This window comes from Aythya ferina (genome assembly GCF_964211825.1).
Source record: "Aythya ferina genome assembly, chromosome: 15".
NCBI classification, from domain to species: domain Eukaryota; kingdom Metazoa; phylum Chordata; class Aves; order Anseriformes; family Anatidae; genus Aythya; species Aythya ferina.
The window spans coordinates 5,974,115-5,992,715 of NC_140314.1; the positions used below are offsets into that span (position 1 = coordinate 5,974,115).

Here is an 18,601-nt window from a genome sequence, read left to right on the forward strand (position 1 = left end):
GTGTGTGTGCTTTTCTGCTCCGCCTGTGCTGATGCTCCCCTTCCTGTTAACAGAACAGCGTTTCACTCAGCAGAGTGGATCAGTCAACCTTGATTTGCATCACTGCTCTGGCAGTGGGGCTCGTATACCTTGTAAAACTGCTTTAATAGTCAAATTAAACTTTTGACCTGCTGTACAGCTACAAGCCACTGGTGTTGGGAGCCCTGCGCAGGAATGCTTCAGAGGATGCTCTGCGGACCCCAGCAGCAGTCCTGGTGTGGGCAGCTGAGCTCAGGTAATGGAGAACACGACCTTGTGCTTCAAATACATTGAACGGGAAGCAAATTTCACTGTAAGGTTAAACTTTTTGAATGATGATTGAAAATGGCAACTGCAGCATGCATGCCTTGATGCCATAGAAATTGCTGATGCCTGGTTTGTTGTTTTTTTAGAGAGCTGAAAGATATTTGCAGTTCAGCCAGTGTCAGGGAGATTATCATCAGTCCTGTGGAACATTTTGCTGCAGAGATTTGAAAATGACAAGGTACCGTGTTGTGCTGCTGCAGCCGTACAGATTAAAATGCACTGTAACTTTTCAGTTTTTTTTTTTTTTTTATATTTGAAAATGATAAAATAATTGTCTCAGAGGAAGGAAAACAGATGTCTCAGCTGGCTTATCTAGAAAACACTGTCATATCTCTTAGGCACGACCTTCACCCAGGTTATGTTATCTTTCTTGCAACTCAACTAGATCATTATAATGGGCACCAACTTGACATTCTCTTGAAATGGTTTGAAATGCCCAAGCTGTTTTGTGGATAGAAGAAAGTAAAATGCCTGTAGACCTGTTCTGATTGTCAGGTTGCTCAGGCTATAATTCAAGTCATTAGGCTTAGTATATAAAGCCCCTCGTAATCCAAGTCTTAAGAATCTGAAAGGTCACTTGTGGTCCAGTAATCCTGAATAGTAAATGTGAAGAGTGAGTGGTGACTGTTTTGATCCTAAACCACCTCTTAAAATAAATGCTGGTCTCTGCCCCCAAAGCATATGCATATTATTTCAGAATGGTCCAAGAGGCCTTGTAAAGAATAAGCACATTGACTGTCAAGCAGTATCTTTGCAGAGCAGCCCAGAAATGGTGTTTGGTAACTGGCAGTGCAGGATGATGGCATTGAAGGGGCCCTGGGGTAGTTCTGGAGGACAAAAGGACAAGTGGCAAGCAGGCAGAGCTCTGGAACGTGAGCATGGGCTGATGTGTAATTTACGGGTTGATTCCATGCGGTATTGCAATTCGGGAGCCCAGTCCTTCACCTAGCTCCTTGGCATCTCCTCAGAAAGATGCCAGAGGGCTAAAGGAGTGGACAACTGGGAATGCTGGGCCATTTATGGGACCACTTGTCATGCTCCCCAACCCCGTACCCAACACTCCTTTTCAGCCACATTTTGTGCTGAGGGTGGTTAGAAGCCTGCTGGGAGGAGGGCTGGGTGACTTGGTTTTCCCTGTTTAATAAAGCCTTGCCATTCAATTTATTCAGTATTTGGAGTGAGTTCATGTTGTATTTATTCAGTGATACTCTGGATGTGGTTATTTTTGTGCCCTAAAGGGCCTACTTTTCTATTACATATTAATATATAACTTCTATTAGCATTAAGGCATGGTGTATGCATAAAGGGGCACTGAATAGCTAGACTGTACTGAAATACCTGTGACCCCTTGGCCTTTCCATATAAAATGATTTTTAGTACTTTGTCCTTGCCGTGTTTCATCAGAGGATCCTGCCACACAACGCATAGCTGGGGAGGTCTGATCATCCCTTTATTACAGAAGGGAACAGCGGAGGGAAAGAGATTAAAAGATTTGCCAGCAACACAGAGCAATCAGTGGCTGTGCTGAAAATAGAAACCACGCTCCTGGTTTCCATTCCCCAAACCTGGCCTCTAGACAACACTGCTATATTAAAAATGTAAATGCAGATATAGAAAAATATTTCCTTTTTCAAACCTTCCCCGCTAACGTTTTGTCCTTTTGACTCCGTGCTTCTCAGGATAAGCTGGTACCTGGCACCCGGATCAAAGGGTCAGCAACCAGATGGGCTGCGCATACTGAATATAGCCCAAGAAACTGGACAGAACCACCAAAACCTCAGTGACCAAGCAGCTCATGGCCAAAGGTGGGAGGAGGCTTATGTCTATTTTGAGACAGAAAAGTATTCAGTAGCTGCAGGCTACTATTCAAAATACTCTGATTACTGTATTTAAGGAAGACAAAAGTGATGCTGTTGTGATACCCAGTCAATCGGCCTTTGTATTTCAGAAAATATTCTCTCTTACAGTGTACCGCAGATATGAAGCTAGCATTTTAAGAACATGCTGGCATTTTAACTGTTAGGTATTAAATTTGCAGTTGATGAGTAAATCAAACACAACTGAGGTTGGAAATACATAACTAGAATGGAGCAGTGAACTGAGTCGCACTGAGGAGCTGCACAGCTGTGGGACCTCTTGCTCTTCAACCCAGAGATGCTGGCAATACCATTAATGGTCTCATTCCTTTGGGTTTGTCCCAGCCTTATTTCTGTTCCCATATTGTTCCTCTATGCTGTAAACAGGCGTGATGATCAAAAAATAAAAATAGCATGTGGATGCAACCCAACCAAACAGCCAGAGTAAACTTCATGGGAGAAACTGAATTTAGAAATGCAGCACTGAGTCATGCCAAATAGAGCCCATGTTAAATGCTTTTTTAAGAAGCAATTAGAACACAGTCTCCTTTTAAAGACAGGACAGCTAATCATCTTCTCTGTGTTCTTTACGGGGCCACAGTGCTGCAAAGCAGGGCTAAATATTCTGCCAGCGTCACTCTTGCACGTCTTTGTATGAGCAGGGTGTGGGATGGAGCTGCACTTGCTGAGAAACTCCCCGCAGAGCTGGTGACAGCAGCGCATAATCCACCATTGTGTCCAGCAAAATGGCAAGCACAGCACAGAGGGGTCATCAACGTGTCGTCATCTGGGCATCTGCTGAAGCCAGGGTAGGGCATTGAGCCCCCTGCAGTGTGTCCCTAATTCCTACTGAGGTTAATGACAAGCTCTTTTATAATGCAAGGGTGAAACTCGGGGATGATGCCAGGGGACAAGAGCTGGCCTCAGTAAAGTTGATGCATCTTCCTTAAGTCGTCCCATCCCAGAGCTCAGCTCCTTCTGAATCTCTTCCCCTCTCTGCTCAGCAGAAGCCCAAGTAAAGGAGATGAGATGAACTTCTAAAGCCTGATGGCAAGCTGATCCTGTGCCTGTTCTCTGGAGTTTGAAAGCTCCTTGATCTAACAAGTTTGGGAGCAAGCGCTGCTTCCTGCAGGTCACTCACCTGCTCGAATGGTGGCACGATGGTGACAGGGGAGTGACACCTGCTGGTCCGCAGGTCTGGGTAAAACAGCCTGACTTATCCACATATATTTGTTCAACTTTGATTGTGAAATCAGTCAAGAGCTGAGGTAAACACACAGGAATTTCTTCTGGGAATATTTGTGGGATTATGATAGGTTCTTCTTTATAAAAAGCAGAATGCTTATGAATACTTCAGTGATTTAGAAGATTGTATTCCACCAGCTAGATTTATGTTTGCATAATTATAAAATTGGAATGCATAATGCATACCGTCTATTTCTGGCTTTGCTTCCCATCATCTCCTCTTGGAGCTCTAAGACTATTTTAGTGATTGGGAAAAATCACTGTTCAGAAAAATCTTTCGTGTCATCTCCATGTTCATAGGTGTTAGGAAGGCAAGAAAAAAGCAGTTCCCATTAGCAAAACTGTTGCCTTCTGCCTTTTTTTGCTATCTCAGGAGAGCAAACATATCACTGATGAAGACTCAACCTGATGAAATTTTCAGTGTTGAGCCAGCAGCTTCAGAAACGTGTCCACACCATGTGAGGTTAACGACACTGTGGCCACTGACATTGAATTTTTAGTGGTTCAAGACCATATGCCTGCAACCTAGTAAGACTTTTACTGGCCAATGGTTGATGGAGCAAAATTTCAAGGATTTATTGCCTACTTCCTAAAGAACACACGAGGGAAACAAGGTTGGCCAGCACTGTAACCCACCTTTAAAAGGGACAAACTTCCTTGCTGCATATTGATAACTGTCTGTGCTGCTAACCTGGTCAGATAATACTGCTACCTTTTAACTTAAAATTACTGATTGGACTAAATATTAATCTGTAACCTAAAGAAGAACATGGTGTCCCTTTGGGCAAGTTTAGCACAGTCTCTGGCATGCATCTTGGCCATTCAAGACAGTGACACAGCAAAGCAATATGGTGGCAAACGCTCCCAAACTCCAGTTTGCCAGTCCCTAGCTTGCTTCCAGCAAGGGGCGGGTTTGTTTAAAGCAGCTCAAAGCCATGTTGAGGTGGGCTTGTTTTGTAGTATGGCCACTGCTGAGGATATGGGTTGAAAACCACAGGCTGAATTTTTAAACTGCAGATTTCAGGTGTTCGTGGGGGATAAAATAACCTTGTGTTAGATTGAGTTGCATCGTTACCTGCTGGTGGCAAGTGGCCTGTCACCCTCTTCGGTCTGCCTGCTAGCAATGGCTGTAATTCCAATCTTGCTCCTGCCACTGTCTCATGAGGCCTTTGAACTTTCACAGCTGGATTTTCCCCCCGTAAAGCAAGCATAAAAGCAGTGCTTTTGCTGGAGCTCACTCTGTGCCGCACTGGTGGGTATTGTGCCGCTGCTGGGGAGCAGTGAGCAATGCCAGAGCGATAGAGTAGCTGAGAATGCAGCAGAGAAGAGATGTGTTGGGGCTTTTAGAAAGACAATCTGCACAGCACTGCGGAAGCTTGTATTTGATTTAAGCACTTCAACCTCCTTGTGACAAGTGCCTGGCTGCTGTTCTGCGCACAAGACCTCTCCAAACCCAGGCAGAGCTTGTGCTGCCAAGCCCTGTTATGGGAGATAGCTTTTTACAGGCGGCTCTGACCTCATGGACAAAGCTTTCGTAGGGATCAATGACTTAAAGGCACTCGTTGTGCGGTCAACAACATCCTGGCTGTGCAAGGTGCTTCACCACAGCCAATGTGTTCAGCCAGCCTCTTCAAACCCACTCGAATGCTGATTTCAAGGTTGCAGCTTGAATAACCCAACCTGGAGAGGGCTGACCTTGTTATCGCAGAGTGGTCGGCTGCTGGTTGGTGTGTAGCAACAGGGAGCTGTGTAGGTAGACGACTTTGCCCGTGATTTCATGTTTGCTTTGGAACCACCATCGGGGTCCCGCTCTCGGGGTCCCATGGGGTGAGACTGGGTGATTTGGGTGCAGGGGTGGCTGTTCCCATGGCTCTGGGGTTGGCAGCATGCATTTCCACCGAGTCACAGGCTTAGCTTTGTGGAGCTTTCTGTGCAGGTGAAGGTGGAGAAGCCAAGGCAGGATTGTCCATGGATGCCCTCAGGAGTAGATCAAGATGGGAAATTTAGGTCTTTTTTTACAGAGAGAAAAAGGAAAGGGTGAAGCTGAAATCTTGGCAGAAAGAGCAAAAAAGTATTTATCTTAAATTTGTGCTTGTGAATAATTAAGTGCCTGCTAAAACCCATGATTGAAGCTTCGAGGATTAGTGGGCAAGCAAATGGGATGAGAATGCTAGGGAAGGAGAATGTTAAAAGCACAGCAAATCCTACTTCAAAATGTGCTACAGTTGGGTCTTCCATCGTGGGGAAGGAGAGCCCAGTGTTATGGTTAAGAGCAGATCCTGAGGCCTCAGAAAGGAGCAAAAGGTCTGTGAGCAGAGCTTGTGCCAGGCTGGTCCCTGGAGCCTGAGCATCTTGGAGCAGTAACACAGCATCAGCCGGAGCTGCTGGGTGTGCTGGGGAGGGGACGGAGCATTCACCTCTGCTGCCTGCTTACTTCATTGTATTCCTTTGAAAAAGATTACAGAGTCAAGGAAAGGGCAGTCTGGTTTGGGACCAAGGCCTTTTCTCTTAAACAGAAGTTGAATGCTTTACTGCCTGTTACACAAAGCCACCAAATGCTCAGAAGGGACATTAACTGGTGCGTGCTGCATACCCATGGGGTGTGGAAGCAGTAGCATGGGGCAGGGACCTGGCTGCAGGGTGAGAGCACATGCCAGCGTGCTCTGTGTGTGACTGCCATACGTGCTGGTGAATAGTATGATGCTACCCGGAATTACCAGATGTTGCTTTGGGGGGCAGATTGAAACACCTGCTAAACGTAGTCCTGGTACCACTGGAAGATTTTGAAGGCCCTGTCTTCTGATTCCTCCAGGTGCAGGGCTTGAGTGGCGTGCTGTTGCCAAGGCTCCTTGCAGTGCAAAATTATAATTATAGTACGGTACACCCAGAAATAGTGATTTTCACACCCCACCTGCCCATGGCTGGCCCCATGGGCTGACGCAGGCAGGAGAGCTTGGTTTCTGCACACCAGTCCTCTCTGTTCAACTTCTGATTTGGAAGGCCTTGATCTCCAAACTCATAGGCCAAGGAACGACTTTCTTTTCCAACAACAAATCCGTGGGTGGTTCATACCTGGAACACTCTGTGTAAGGGCCTCTCTTTCTGTAACTTCTCCTCTGACTTGTGGCGTGACCCTGCCAGAGCTGGGGAGGTTTGGTTTTTCAAAAGGTTCATTTACTCCTAGATAAAGATTAATTTTCATTTTAATTTTTAACCTATATCTCTTATGGGAAAGTGTTTTTGCATGCCATCTAAGATGCTGTTATCTTTGCCCAGCTTTACCTCTTCTGTGGGTTGCTTCACCCAGCAGGTAATGAATAACCTTCCCCCTTCCCTCGCTGCACAGGCTGCAGGCAGGGAGCTGACTTTTCCCTGCTGGGTTCTGCATGGAGATGCAGTCTCATTGCTTCCTCGCTCCCTCTCCAGGAATCACAAAGACAATTTCAGCACCCAGCTGCCACCTCTGCCTCTTGCCTTTGGTAAGCGTTACGCTGTGAGAAGGTACAGTTCCTACACCACTTGCTGCTTACCTCCTGTTGTACGGAGCCCAAAAGACCTTCCAGCGATGACGGTAGCAAAGTTGAGTCAGCCCCATGGGAGCTGCAGCCACAAGGGCTGCATTCACAGCACAACCCCACTGCTCTCCAGGCCAGCCCGGAGCAGGGCAGCGCGCTGCAGTCCTCGGGTGGTTTGCTCAGAGCCACACAGACAAGTCATTGTCCCAGCAAGGACATGAAGGCACATATCCAGACTCCCAGTCTCCTGGTCTTACCACAGGAAAATGCTGTTTATAACACGAGTGGGTTTGGGGTGAAGTGGTCCAGGGTGTGCGAACCTGCTGGGTCTTGGAGCAACCGCAAAGCACACTGAGGGCTGACGCCACCTCGTATCGCAGTAGGGAGTAGTGTGAAATCCTTGTGATCTAAAAGGGTTCCAAAAAGAGACGTCAAATGTGCTTTTCCTACCTGTGGGACGTCACATCAGGTGTGAGACGAGGGTAGTTTTACAAAAGCAATGTGTGTTTCTTATAATGAGGAAACCTCTGGCAGGTCTCACTCTGTTAGATGACAGAAACCAGTGGGAACAGCAGATCTGGCACAAAGCCTTCCACATCTATATTGGTTCAATAACCCAGCTCTCCAAGACATGTTTTTTGTATTCATTTTGTCCTGTAAAGAAGGTAACACTGTATGGGAAGCAGGAAGAAAGTCACCTCACTGAAAGACCTGCTCATAAAAGTTTGAGGCACAAAACTGAATTATAACTTTGGGATTTCTAGCAAGGAATTAGTTTTTCACCAGCCTCTGATGGGAGAAAAACAAGAGGAGCTCAGCAAGTGCATTTTATTGAGCTTTCTATAATGCAGCCAGCAGTAGGGAAGAGTAAGAGCTGTAGAAGTGCCTTGTTAAGTGTTGTACACAGCACTGGCCAATCCTTCAAGCCTGGTAGCTCAAGTTTCTTTCTTTGAAATCACTTGTAGCTGTGGGGACCCTGTGTGTTGGTTGGTGCTGGAAGCCACCAGCAGACGGATTGATCAGAGAGGTGCTGGGCAAACCCCAGCCCAGCAGCACCAGCCCAGTGTCCTCCAAGGGAGACCGGAAAAATGACTGCAAGCCAGTAGCAGAGAAAATGAGCTGAACGCTGTGTGCTCACAGCCAATCGATCCGGTGTAATGGTGGCACATAAGCAGGCTGTAGGGCTACCCCGATGGAGAGGCGTAGCTTTCTGTCTGCAGTCTATAGGCAGATCTTTAGGACAGCCCAGATCAAAGTGTCAGTAAATAGGAGCTGCTCATAGAGATTAGCAGCAGAGTTCCAAATCTGCAGAGGCAACAAGTGTGTCCTGGATTTTTTGCAGGTTTTTGCATTGTCCCGTTCTGTTTCCTTTCACTGGGAGAAAATGCTTCACTGCAAGGACACAAGAAGGTGGAAGGAGCTGGAGAAGTCTTACAGCCAGCTTCATGCATTGCCTGGAGCAAGTCTCTGCCTGCAGAATCTGCTGCTGCTTTGTTGTACCATGGGATGGGCAATGTTTGTGAAGGATTATTTTGGGATCAGTATTTGTAAGGTAAAGAGCTAGAAGATAAAAGGTGAAGATCTGCCTGTGTTCAAGGAAGAGGCTGAATGTGGAGAATGGAAGAGTTTAGATGGAGGAAGGAAGAGAGGGATGAAGAAGGAATGTAAAGAGGGGTTTCATGATTAATGCCTAATAATGAAACAGATGTGGGACTCCCAGGTGCTGGGCAAATTATTGCAGGCAGAAGAATTTAAGCCAAACTCTGGCAATGAAGCAAACCAGGCATGCCCCATGATGTGGGAAGCCTGTGAGCCTGCACCTCCCCAAATTGTGTTTGGACTTTGCCTTGTGCAGACATAAATTCCAAGTTTTGTGGAGATATGGGCGTGGAAGGGAAGATTGAGCAAAGCTCAGAAAAGCCCCTGGTATCAGATCCTCTGAATAAATATAATGTGAACATTCCAATAAACACATCTCTCGGTAGCTTTTCGGAAAGGCAGGCTCCACCAAACTATGGCTGCCTTCATGCCCATCTTCATCTGTGGGCTGTGCTTCTTGATTTTATTAACTGCACTCTATGTTTTACAAGGTTTCAAGCAATCAGCTTTAAAATTGCCACCCGGTCCATTTCCTCTTCCAGTCATTGGTAACCTGCATTTGCTGGACATCAGAAGGCAAGACAAGTCCCTAATGAAGGTAAGAACAAGCATCCTCTGTTTTTGGGGTGTTCAGGGTGTTGGATGTCAGCAGGTACCTGGTTAAAATTCTCCCTCAGATGACAGTTCTGAGATAATTGTTCAGTGCCAAGTGCACTTTAAAAAAAAAAAAAAAAAAAAAAGAAGTTTAATAAATTAAATGTAAAGGTTTTAAAATGGCCAAGGAAACTTTTGAATCCCAGCTCTGCAGAAATTGATGTTAAATATGAGCAGTACTTACATGAGGACTACTCACACACTGAGAACTATGAGTGTCCTGTTTGGACTGATGAACTTCAACTTTGGCATCTTCCTTGTGTTGTGAAATACTTTAAAATACTTGAGTGTCCGCATGGCCAAGTTGAAAGATGGATGCTTAAGTATAGTTGCCAAAATAGCTTGTATTTCTTGTTCATGATGGCAGTTCTTTGAATGGGAGTTAGGATAGCACAGCCCAAAGAAGAGAAGTAGGAGAAAATTAGTATCATTTGAAATAGTGAATGACTTGGACTTGTGCAAGACAAATTTCTCTGTAAGAATCACGGTTGTCTTGCATCTGTCTTCCAGAAAAAAAAAATAGAAAATTTCAATGTGTTTCTTCTCTTAGAGCCAAAATATGGCTCAGTGGGCATTCCACGTGTTGGGACCCAGGGTGTGAGTATCCTGCTCCTTACACCAAGCCTGTTAGCATCAGTTTGTCAGCAGCCCTCCGGAGTGCTTAGCACTGCGTAGGTAAGAGGGATGGTAAGAGGGATTGGCTTTCCCTGTCTCTCTCCAGTCTCTGTAACATGTGAAGGGCCTCCAAAATGCCTTTGGAGATGCATCTTCATCCCTGTTCCCATCCCACCAGCCAGCCCTCAGTGCACTCAGAGTCCAGGGCTTGGGAGCTGGGAAGCACGTTTGGCACACCGATGCCTTTTTTCCCACATTAGATTATGGCATCAAAAAAACAACTGAGAAAGATGCCTGCTGCCGAGCAGACCCAGTTATGCCTGCTCTGCCCTGACATGCATTCAGGCTGGAAACTGTGAATGGGAGAGCACAATGAGAGGGCTCCTGGGGCTGCAGCAGTGGGCAGGTGTTAGGGATGATATTTGCCTAGTAGATTATGCAGCAGCAACCAAAGTGTTATTTTGAGTGGATGACTGAAATCAGAGTCCTCCTAACACACACACACACACACACACACACACACACATTAATTATTATTATTTTTCATAAAGAAAATGAGTCTGGCTATACTGCTGAAGTGCAGATTAAACTCTGCCAGGGCTACCTGTTGGTTTGGTACAGCTGCAGGGGTTGCTAAGTTTTCTCCTCTGGTTTATATTTCCTGAACTGTCTTTTGTGGGACACCAGGCTCGATCTCATAACAGCTTTGTGCAGTTCCAATGGCATTGCTCTCAGTCAAGTCTTAAATCCCTATATGGCCTGGCAGGACTGTGTCCATGAGCCTTGCAGCGAGCTGCTGCTGCCTGGCTCTCACATCTTGCTGTAAAGCATCGCTGGTGGGTACAGACCTGTCCTGGTGTGCAGTGGCTTGAACACTGTGGTGTGGCAGAAATAGAAAGAAGTGTGTGGGACAGTGGTCATTTCCTCAGACGGATTGAAAGAATAATGGTTTCTTGTATGTCCATCCCTGGTGAACCATATTACATATCTCTTTGCATTAATTGTGGCATTTTTTTAATTTAAATTTAATCATAAATTAGGTCACCTTTGTTCTTCCATCCTCTCGTGGTGGGCTGTGGCATTGCAGCCCACCAGCTCAGACGTTGCCCGGTAGCTGCCTGCAAGATGTCCCTGATGCCTTTGTGCTGGTGTTAGTGTCCGAAGGGTCTTGTTACTTTCTGCCTCTTTAACCCCCTGGGCCAAAGCGTGTCCAAACAGCTCAGAAAATGAGTGGGTTTGTGGGTTGAACAGCCCAGTGTGTATTTGCTTTGATTCCTGTTTAATTGAAGTGTCTCAGGGTTCAATCTCTGGCATCTCTCCAGCCCCTCTGACCACAGGAGGAGGAGTGAAGGCAATTCCTTAACCACCACAGCAAAACACACTGCTACCACTGACGGCTTCTATTTCCTCTCCTCGTAGATTTCAGAGAAATACGGGCCAGTGTTCACTGTTCACTTGGGGTTTCGGAAGGTGGTGGTGCTGACTGGCTACGAGGCAGTGAAAGACGCCCTGCTGAACACGGCGGATGTGTTTGCAGACAGACCCATTATACCAATCTTCCATCACATCCAACATGGAAATGGTACTGGAGGTTTAAAAAGATAAGGACGTGTTCACTGATGGTTCTTAAGTGTTTGGGTTTTTTTTGTTGTTGTTGTTTTTTTTTTTTGCGTGTTTTTTTTTTTTTTTTTTCTTTCAATTGCAGCAGTATTTAAGTCTGGAGCTGCATGCGTACCTTCAAGGGCTATTTTTGATGGGTTTGGGGGCTGTTGTTTGTTTTCTTCAGAAGAATAGTTGTAGGCATCTTTTTGTGTGCCTTATCATTTTTTTTTTCTTTTAGCATCACTTGGGTTCACATTTCAAGGGATTTTTTACAGTGCAGAGGGAAGGAAATTATTTTTCACATGAAGGCCGAGGTCCTTATGCAATCTCTTCTCTGCTGTTACTGGGAGTTCAGACAAAGCCTGGATCAGGCATGACTCATGATAAAGACTGCAAGAACTGGCAAGAGTGCAATAGCACGGGCTGTTTGTACCTCAAACAATTACTTCTGTAAACAGATTTTTGGCATGTTTCTGAATTGCATGCTAAAAAGTAATACATTGCCCAAGACTAGACATTGAAAAACAATGAAGGGAATAATCCAGGGCTGAAAGGAAAAGATCTGATGACCTAATATGTATATAATGCATACAGCATGTGGGTTTTTTTTTTATCTTGTTTTTAAGAGTGAGGCCCAGGGTGAGGAAGGGTATGCTATGCTGCTTTCGCAGCCTGTGCATGATGATACAGACTATGTTCAGCCTCTGAAGCCCACCTGGGAAGGGAGGATTTCTGAATTGTACCCAAACTGTCTCTGCCATAAAGGTTGTCTCTGTCAAATACGAGATTTTTTGGCTGATTACTTAATGCCAGCTGAGGGATATTTCCTGGCTGTAAGCAGTGGTGCCTCCCTGACACCCCTCCTTGTCCCCCTGCGCAGAAGAAAGTTCATCCCCTAAATGCAAGCACTTCAGGGAAATAGTTTGTCCTGTTCATGACATGGTCAGAGCACTGTCATCTGCTCCCAGCCTTGCTCTGTGAAACAGCTGCATTGTTTTTCTGAGAAAAAACAAGTCAGCCTGAGATAAATACCATGCATAGAGCATTTTGCCATGTATGGCTGCAAAGAGACGAAGCTACAAAAAAGCCAAACCCAGAGATTTGGTGTGAACAGCACCTGGCTGCTTTAACGGTTGCCTCCTGCCCTACAGAACCTACCTGGGGCTGGCCTTCCCCAAGCACCCCAGTCCTCCCAAGCAGGCTCCTCCAGGCTGCAAAATAGTTGTGCTTGTGGTGGTTCTGAGAAATTCCCATACCACCTCGGCAAACGAGCCATGCGATCCCTCCGTAGGTGTGTTCTTCTCATCTCAAGAGCTCTGGAGGAAAACGCGGCGGTTCACCATGACAGCCATGCGGGACCTTGGCATGGGGAAGCGGCTGGCAGAAGAAAGGATCCTTGAGGAGCTTCAGTTTCTCATCGGACTGATCAAATCTTTCAAAGGTGAGCTGGGGATGTGTTGGTTGGTTTATATTGGCAAAGCCATAGCGAAGACCTCTGGGTTGCTCTGGAAATTCCAAACACAGTTATGATTTTGTTTGTTCCCAGGTGGACCTTTCCAACTTCGATGTTTGAATACAGCCCCCACCAACATCACCTTTGCTATACTCTTTGGGAGAAGGTTTGATTATGAAGACCCAACATTTGTCACTCTGCTAAGACTCATAGATGAAGTTATGCTCCTTCTTGGCTCTCCGTTCTTGCATGTAAGTCACCCTCTGTGTTGAGAAGCTCCAGTATCTCATTGGAGTTGGTAGCTCAAGGCGATTTACTAACGCTGGATGGTTTTGAAGAAGCTTTAGGGTACTGAAACATAGCATTCTTTGTTCAGGGGTTTTCCGCCTTTGTGAAATCCCACAGCATATGTCCTGCAGAGGAGGTTCAACATCACATGGTAACACAGGGCTGAAACACTGAAGTGACCTTGTCAGAAGAAAGGATGTGCTCACTTCTGCAGCTTGAAAGTGCAATAACTGAGGTTTTCAACCATACTCCTACTATTTTTGGTCTAAACAAGGCTCGGGTGGAAGAGACTGGAGGGAATCAGGTGCCTCTCGGAGGGCATGGCCAGAATTTCTTTCTTTAAAAACATAGCAGCGATAGAAATATCAAAATACTGGCTTTGTGCATGTACCATCATAAATAGCCATGCTGTGTGAACATCCCAGAAGTAACCAGTTGCCTTAGGGATGATTCCACGTGTATTTGGGAGTGACTAAGATTTGGTGTTTTGGCTTCTTGCTACATAAACTAGTAAAGTCACAGAGTACAGGATTGCAGACTCAATATACAGACCTTTCACACCTGCTATTGTGGCACTAAATCAGTTGGAAAGTGAGGGCATGCCTGCTAAACAGGGCTGCACAAGAAGTATATTCCAACTAAGGGGCTCTCATCTGCTCCAAGAGCTCTTGTTAATCTTAGTCCATCACAAGGAATAGAGTATTAGTTACTCAAGGTAATGTTGAAACAGTCATCCAGAAAGCTGTCTGAAAAATAATTAAAAAAAGGATGCTGATGATTTTTTACCTGAATAAGAACAATGTACAATGAAGACATGAGCAACATCCCTTTTCTTTTAATCTCTACAACAGGTTTAATTTTTGCAGAAAACAGCAAAATTATAACTGGTTAGCACAGTGTAGAACAAGAGATTTGTGAATTTTATTCTGCAGCCAGTTTATTTCTAACATTAAGAAATGGTGTAAGTAACCCCCCGCACATAAAATGCAACTATTTATTGTGCTGTGAAATTTAATGATGCTGAGAAGTGAGTGTAATTGATTTATAATCCATGTGAAAGTTAAAAATGATGATCTAACAACTTTAAAACACGAGGATTTGGGCTTGCTAAACACCCGAAGTTTTCTTTGCTAAAGTGTAATGCTTTATCTTTTTACTTTATTACCTCCTTAAAAATGTAATTTCATTGTTTCATGAGTTCACTATCACTTTCCCTTAATTGTATTTTTTTAATTCATGTTTATAGGCTATGTCTAGACAAGTCTGATTAGCTCCATTCATTTCTGTAAAGAATTTTTAGTAAGAGGAGACATTTTAATACAGTAAATTTTTTTAAGTTACCAACAAAGAGAAACTCCAATACTATATCATTTGGTTCCTCACTTAAATGATTTCTCCATTATGATACTTAAGTTTTACAGTGTAATTGGGAAATTTATATTTTTCTATACCTTTTTCTTTTTTTTTTAGCTATTTAATTTCTACCCATTCCTTGGATTTCTCTTCAAACCTCACAAGATTATACTGAAAAAAATAGAAGAGGTGTGTGTAATCTTAAAGAAACACATCAAGGAGAGCAAAGAAAACATTAATGGAAACAACCTGACAAGCTACATTGATGCACTGGTATTCAAACAAGAGGTATTTTAACAATATGATGATTTCTGTTATGGTATCTATGCGGAGACAATCCGTGTTGCTTGATTAATGAATGCACTCTGCTAAGGTCTACATGAAAATATTTAAATTTTGGATAAACATCCTCCTATTCACATGTATCACACTGTAAGGTCTCTAAAGACTGCCTTACCCCTTTGGGTGGTATCTCCTTTAACATCTTCCAGGGACAGTCCCTTCTAGATAATGAGATGTTGTATCATGGTGCTCATGATTACAATAAGAAGTCCAAAAAAAAGCAATGAATAGATGTATCCTAGACTGTTAGCAGAAGTATTTGTGTATATAAAACGTGGGTTGGCAGTGTTCTTTCCAGATAGGGATGTGTTCTTTGGGTTTTCACTACAGACTTTAAAGCTAGCGGAGGACATTAAGCAGGAAATCTCTGGTGCATAGAGGTGGTGTGTTTGGAAAGAGATGTGAATCCTGACTAGTTCTAGTGATGGGACTGGGAATCAGCAAATGGAACTGGAACATGAGTTTGCCTGGAGGTGGTTCCCAGCCATGCGGGTTCCCAGCTCTCTTCCACCTCCTGTGATCATATGACTCTGGGTTTGAGAGCACCATCCTAGTTCTGTTTTCCATGCTAACAGCAGTGACTTTTTCTTTATTTTTGCTACAGGAGAAAAATAAAGATAGTCCTTTCCATGATGAAAATGTATTGGCCTCTGCACTTGACCTGCTCATGGCTGGCACTGAGACAACATCCACAACATTGCAATGGGCTGTTCTGCTGATGATGAAGTACCCTGAGATTCAAAGTAAGACACCTTTATGGTTTTGCTTTTCTTACATAGGGTATTAAAGTATTCTGCAGAGACTTCATAAATGCTGCTCACCTGTAAAAGTGTCATAGCTGCCCACGTGTGCTAGAGCATCCCAAATCTGAGTGCCTGAAACCTGTCCACCTCTGTCCAAACTTTGCATGCTGCCATTCAGGACCAAAGGATCTAAGGGTTTGTCCTCATATCTGCTCCCTGGGGCTGGGAAACTCCCTGCCCTGCATCTCTCACCACCCTGGGGTAGTTCAGCCAACAGTCAGTGTGGGCTGGGATTTGGAAGGTGCTTTAACACTGAGGAAAACTCACTTCATGCCTTCCTTTTGCCCTGCAGAAAAGGTGCACGCAGAAATTGAGCAAGTTCTTGGCCCTGACTGCTTGCCTACCTTTGAGGACCGGAAAAAAATGCCCTTCACCACCGCGGTCATTCACGAAGTGCAGAGATTTGTCACCCTCCTGCCACACGTTCCCCGGTGCACCTCCACTGACACACATTTTAAAGGCTACTTCATACCCAAGGTACTTGCTGCTCTCCGGACAAAGAGCAGGGTGGTTCACATGCACCACACCAGTGACCCACAGGGCAAAATGTCACAGGAAGGAGGGAAGCTTGTGGCACAGGGCTTTCAATGGGGGAGAGCCAGTTTCCTAATCCTCCATCTCCTCAGCATCCAAACTGATGGAAGTGTGACTTCAGGGTTATGCACACAACTCCTCATTTTCCATTACTCTGTTTGTTTTCTCATTCGGTCGTGATAATCTGGAGTCCATTCCCTATTCTCTTAACTCTCTCCATTGTCATTAATGCCCTATAAAGCAGTGCTGCCTTTGGAGCACGGTGGCATTGTCGTATTGCCTAATTGAGGCAAGCAGAGATCATCTGGCCAGGAAGGAAGCCTGGCTAATGTCGTTCAGTAACAGCACACAACCACTGTTACTTAATCATATACTAGTCAGTGATGCCAGTGAACAGGATCTCTCCACTAACTAGCATCATCTGGTCATGCACGAATCTAGCAACTAGTTCTTTGGAATTTTGCTTGCAGAGGCAGCCCAAAGGGGGAGGTGTGGTTATGTGGCTGCATGGGCGAAGCCCTTAAGCAGAACGTGGTTGTGCTGCAGGGAACTACAGTGATTCCTCTGCTCACCTCTGTGCTGCTGGATAAAACACAGTGGGAGACGCCAGATGAATTCAACCCAAACCATTTCCTTGATTCAGAAGGGAACTTCGTAAAGAAGAAAGCATTCCTGCCCTTCTCCACAGGTAACAAAAGTGTGGCCTTGCACAGGGCTCTGAGCACCCAGAGCTCCACAGAACACATCAGTCAAGAGTCAGGATTGCCTCTGACAGAGTGCCTCTGTTAGGAACAGCACTGACATCACTGGTGGGAATGGTGCAGAAATATCTGCTCTGGGTCTCGATGAGTTGCAAACAGCTCCTCACACTGTGCCCTACGGTTCAAAGACACCACTGGGAACTATAGAAGCCTCAACACCCTCAAGCAAGAGTTCTACCTTCCCTCTCCCTTGGGAAGGATGGTTTCTAGGTTATCCCAAATCAACTCCTTGCAGGCTTAGAGGGAAACAGCCGTGTTCAAATAGGTGTAGGAGACCAGTGGTGGTGGCTGCTGAGTATCTCCCCATGCTGTTTTGCATTCCTACAGCCTGCTCTGTCCCTCACACTGTTGCTACCAAGCAGGAGGGAAGAGTTGTCTGGGGAGCCACTACTCTACAGACAACGATGCTTTTGGCATTGCAGGGCGGAGAAACTGCATTGGAGAAAGCCTTGCCACAGTGGAGCTCTTCATCTTCTTCACTGGCTTGATCCAGAAATTTACTTTTAAGCCTCCATCTGGGGTCAAAGAATCAGAGCTGGACACAACGGCAGAGGCTGGATTCACCATGAGACCCCATCCACAGTGTGCCTGCGCTGTGCTACGCTCATAAGCCCAAGGCTCGGAGCTGAGGAAAATCCCTGTAATTATTTTGTGCAGAGCCCTACAGACGCACAATGGAGAAATCAGATCCCTATGCAGTAGATACAAGTAGTGTCTTCTTACTCAGAGCCTTTCAAGTACTGGCTCTATGCTTAAAATGTTTATTGAACAAATATTTTTCTAAGCAGAGGAGAGCTGATGGGTAAGGTTACCTGGAAAATACCAGCCAGATAGATGGCTGGAAATGACAGAACCGTCACTGCTTTACATGTTAAATACACAATGTAAGAAAGTTATCCTCGTTCTGAGCTTATGAGAGAAAATGTTTCTCAGATGGGGGTTATTTCTTCATTTGGAATACAATATTAGATACCAGTGTTGTCTCATCCTCGAATCCCTGCTTTTTTCCCATTTCTTGCTGTACATGTGATAAATTATTCCTTGATACTTGCTCTTTTTATGTCTGAGGCATGTTCTTCCAACACTTTCCATTCTGGGTTTGAATACCAGATGCAAACCCTGCACTGTTTAGGTTCCCTGTGCTCTGAGGGACCTCATCCCATCCCTTCATCTCCGAAGACAATTGGACTCTCATTTACAGCTTCTTCCTTGATCTGAAATGCTGAGTGGAGGCCAGAAAGATTTGATAGTACTGTAGGGAGGTCGGTTGAGTCATTGTCCCACAAAGTGTTTGAGCAGGTTAACCCCTGGGAGGGATCCTTGTCTGCTGTTGGAGAAGAAGACTCCTATTCCCTGTGAACCATCTGATTCTCCCAGGATAACGGTAAATAAATAGTGCATATGTCTTTGCTCCCAGCCTTGCTCACAGGTGACCACAGTTGGACTGGGGATGCATAAAGCCTCACGGCTTAGCTCTGCCCCCTTTTGAGAGCACTGGTTTGTAGCTGGCAGGGCATTTTAGCCCATTAAGGAGTGCAGGGTTGGGCTGCCTGGGACTTGGAGGGATCGTGGTGCCATCTCGTGGCAGAAGGAAAACAGAAATGAGATTCTGCACAGCGGTTATTGCTCTGGCCGG

General features: G+C 45.2%; 1 protein-coding gene across 1 annotated transcript; it reads left to right on the forward strand.

Moving 5' to 3' along the window:
• The first annotated feature begins 285 nt into the window (after window positions 1-285).
• Window positions 286-18,019, forward strand: CYP2W1 (cytochrome P450 family 2 subfamily W member 1). Its single transcript, XM_084536454.1, has 11 exons — window positions 286-523; window positions 2,025-2,150; window positions 8,304-9,158; window positions 11,249-11,411; window positions 12,723-12,872; window positions 12,978-13,135; window positions 14,643-14,813; window positions 15,472-15,610; window positions 15,963-16,147; window positions 16,751-16,892; window positions 17,388-18,019. Exons 3-11 carry the CDS (start codon window positions 8,976-8,978, stop codon window positions 17,573-17,575), a joined length of 1,479 nt encoding a protein of 492 aa, XP_084392580.1. The 5' UTR covers window positions 286-523; window positions 2,025-2,150; window positions 8,304-8,975; the 3' UTR covers window positions 17,576-18,019.
• Window positions 18,020-18,601: the final 582 nt, after the last annotated feature.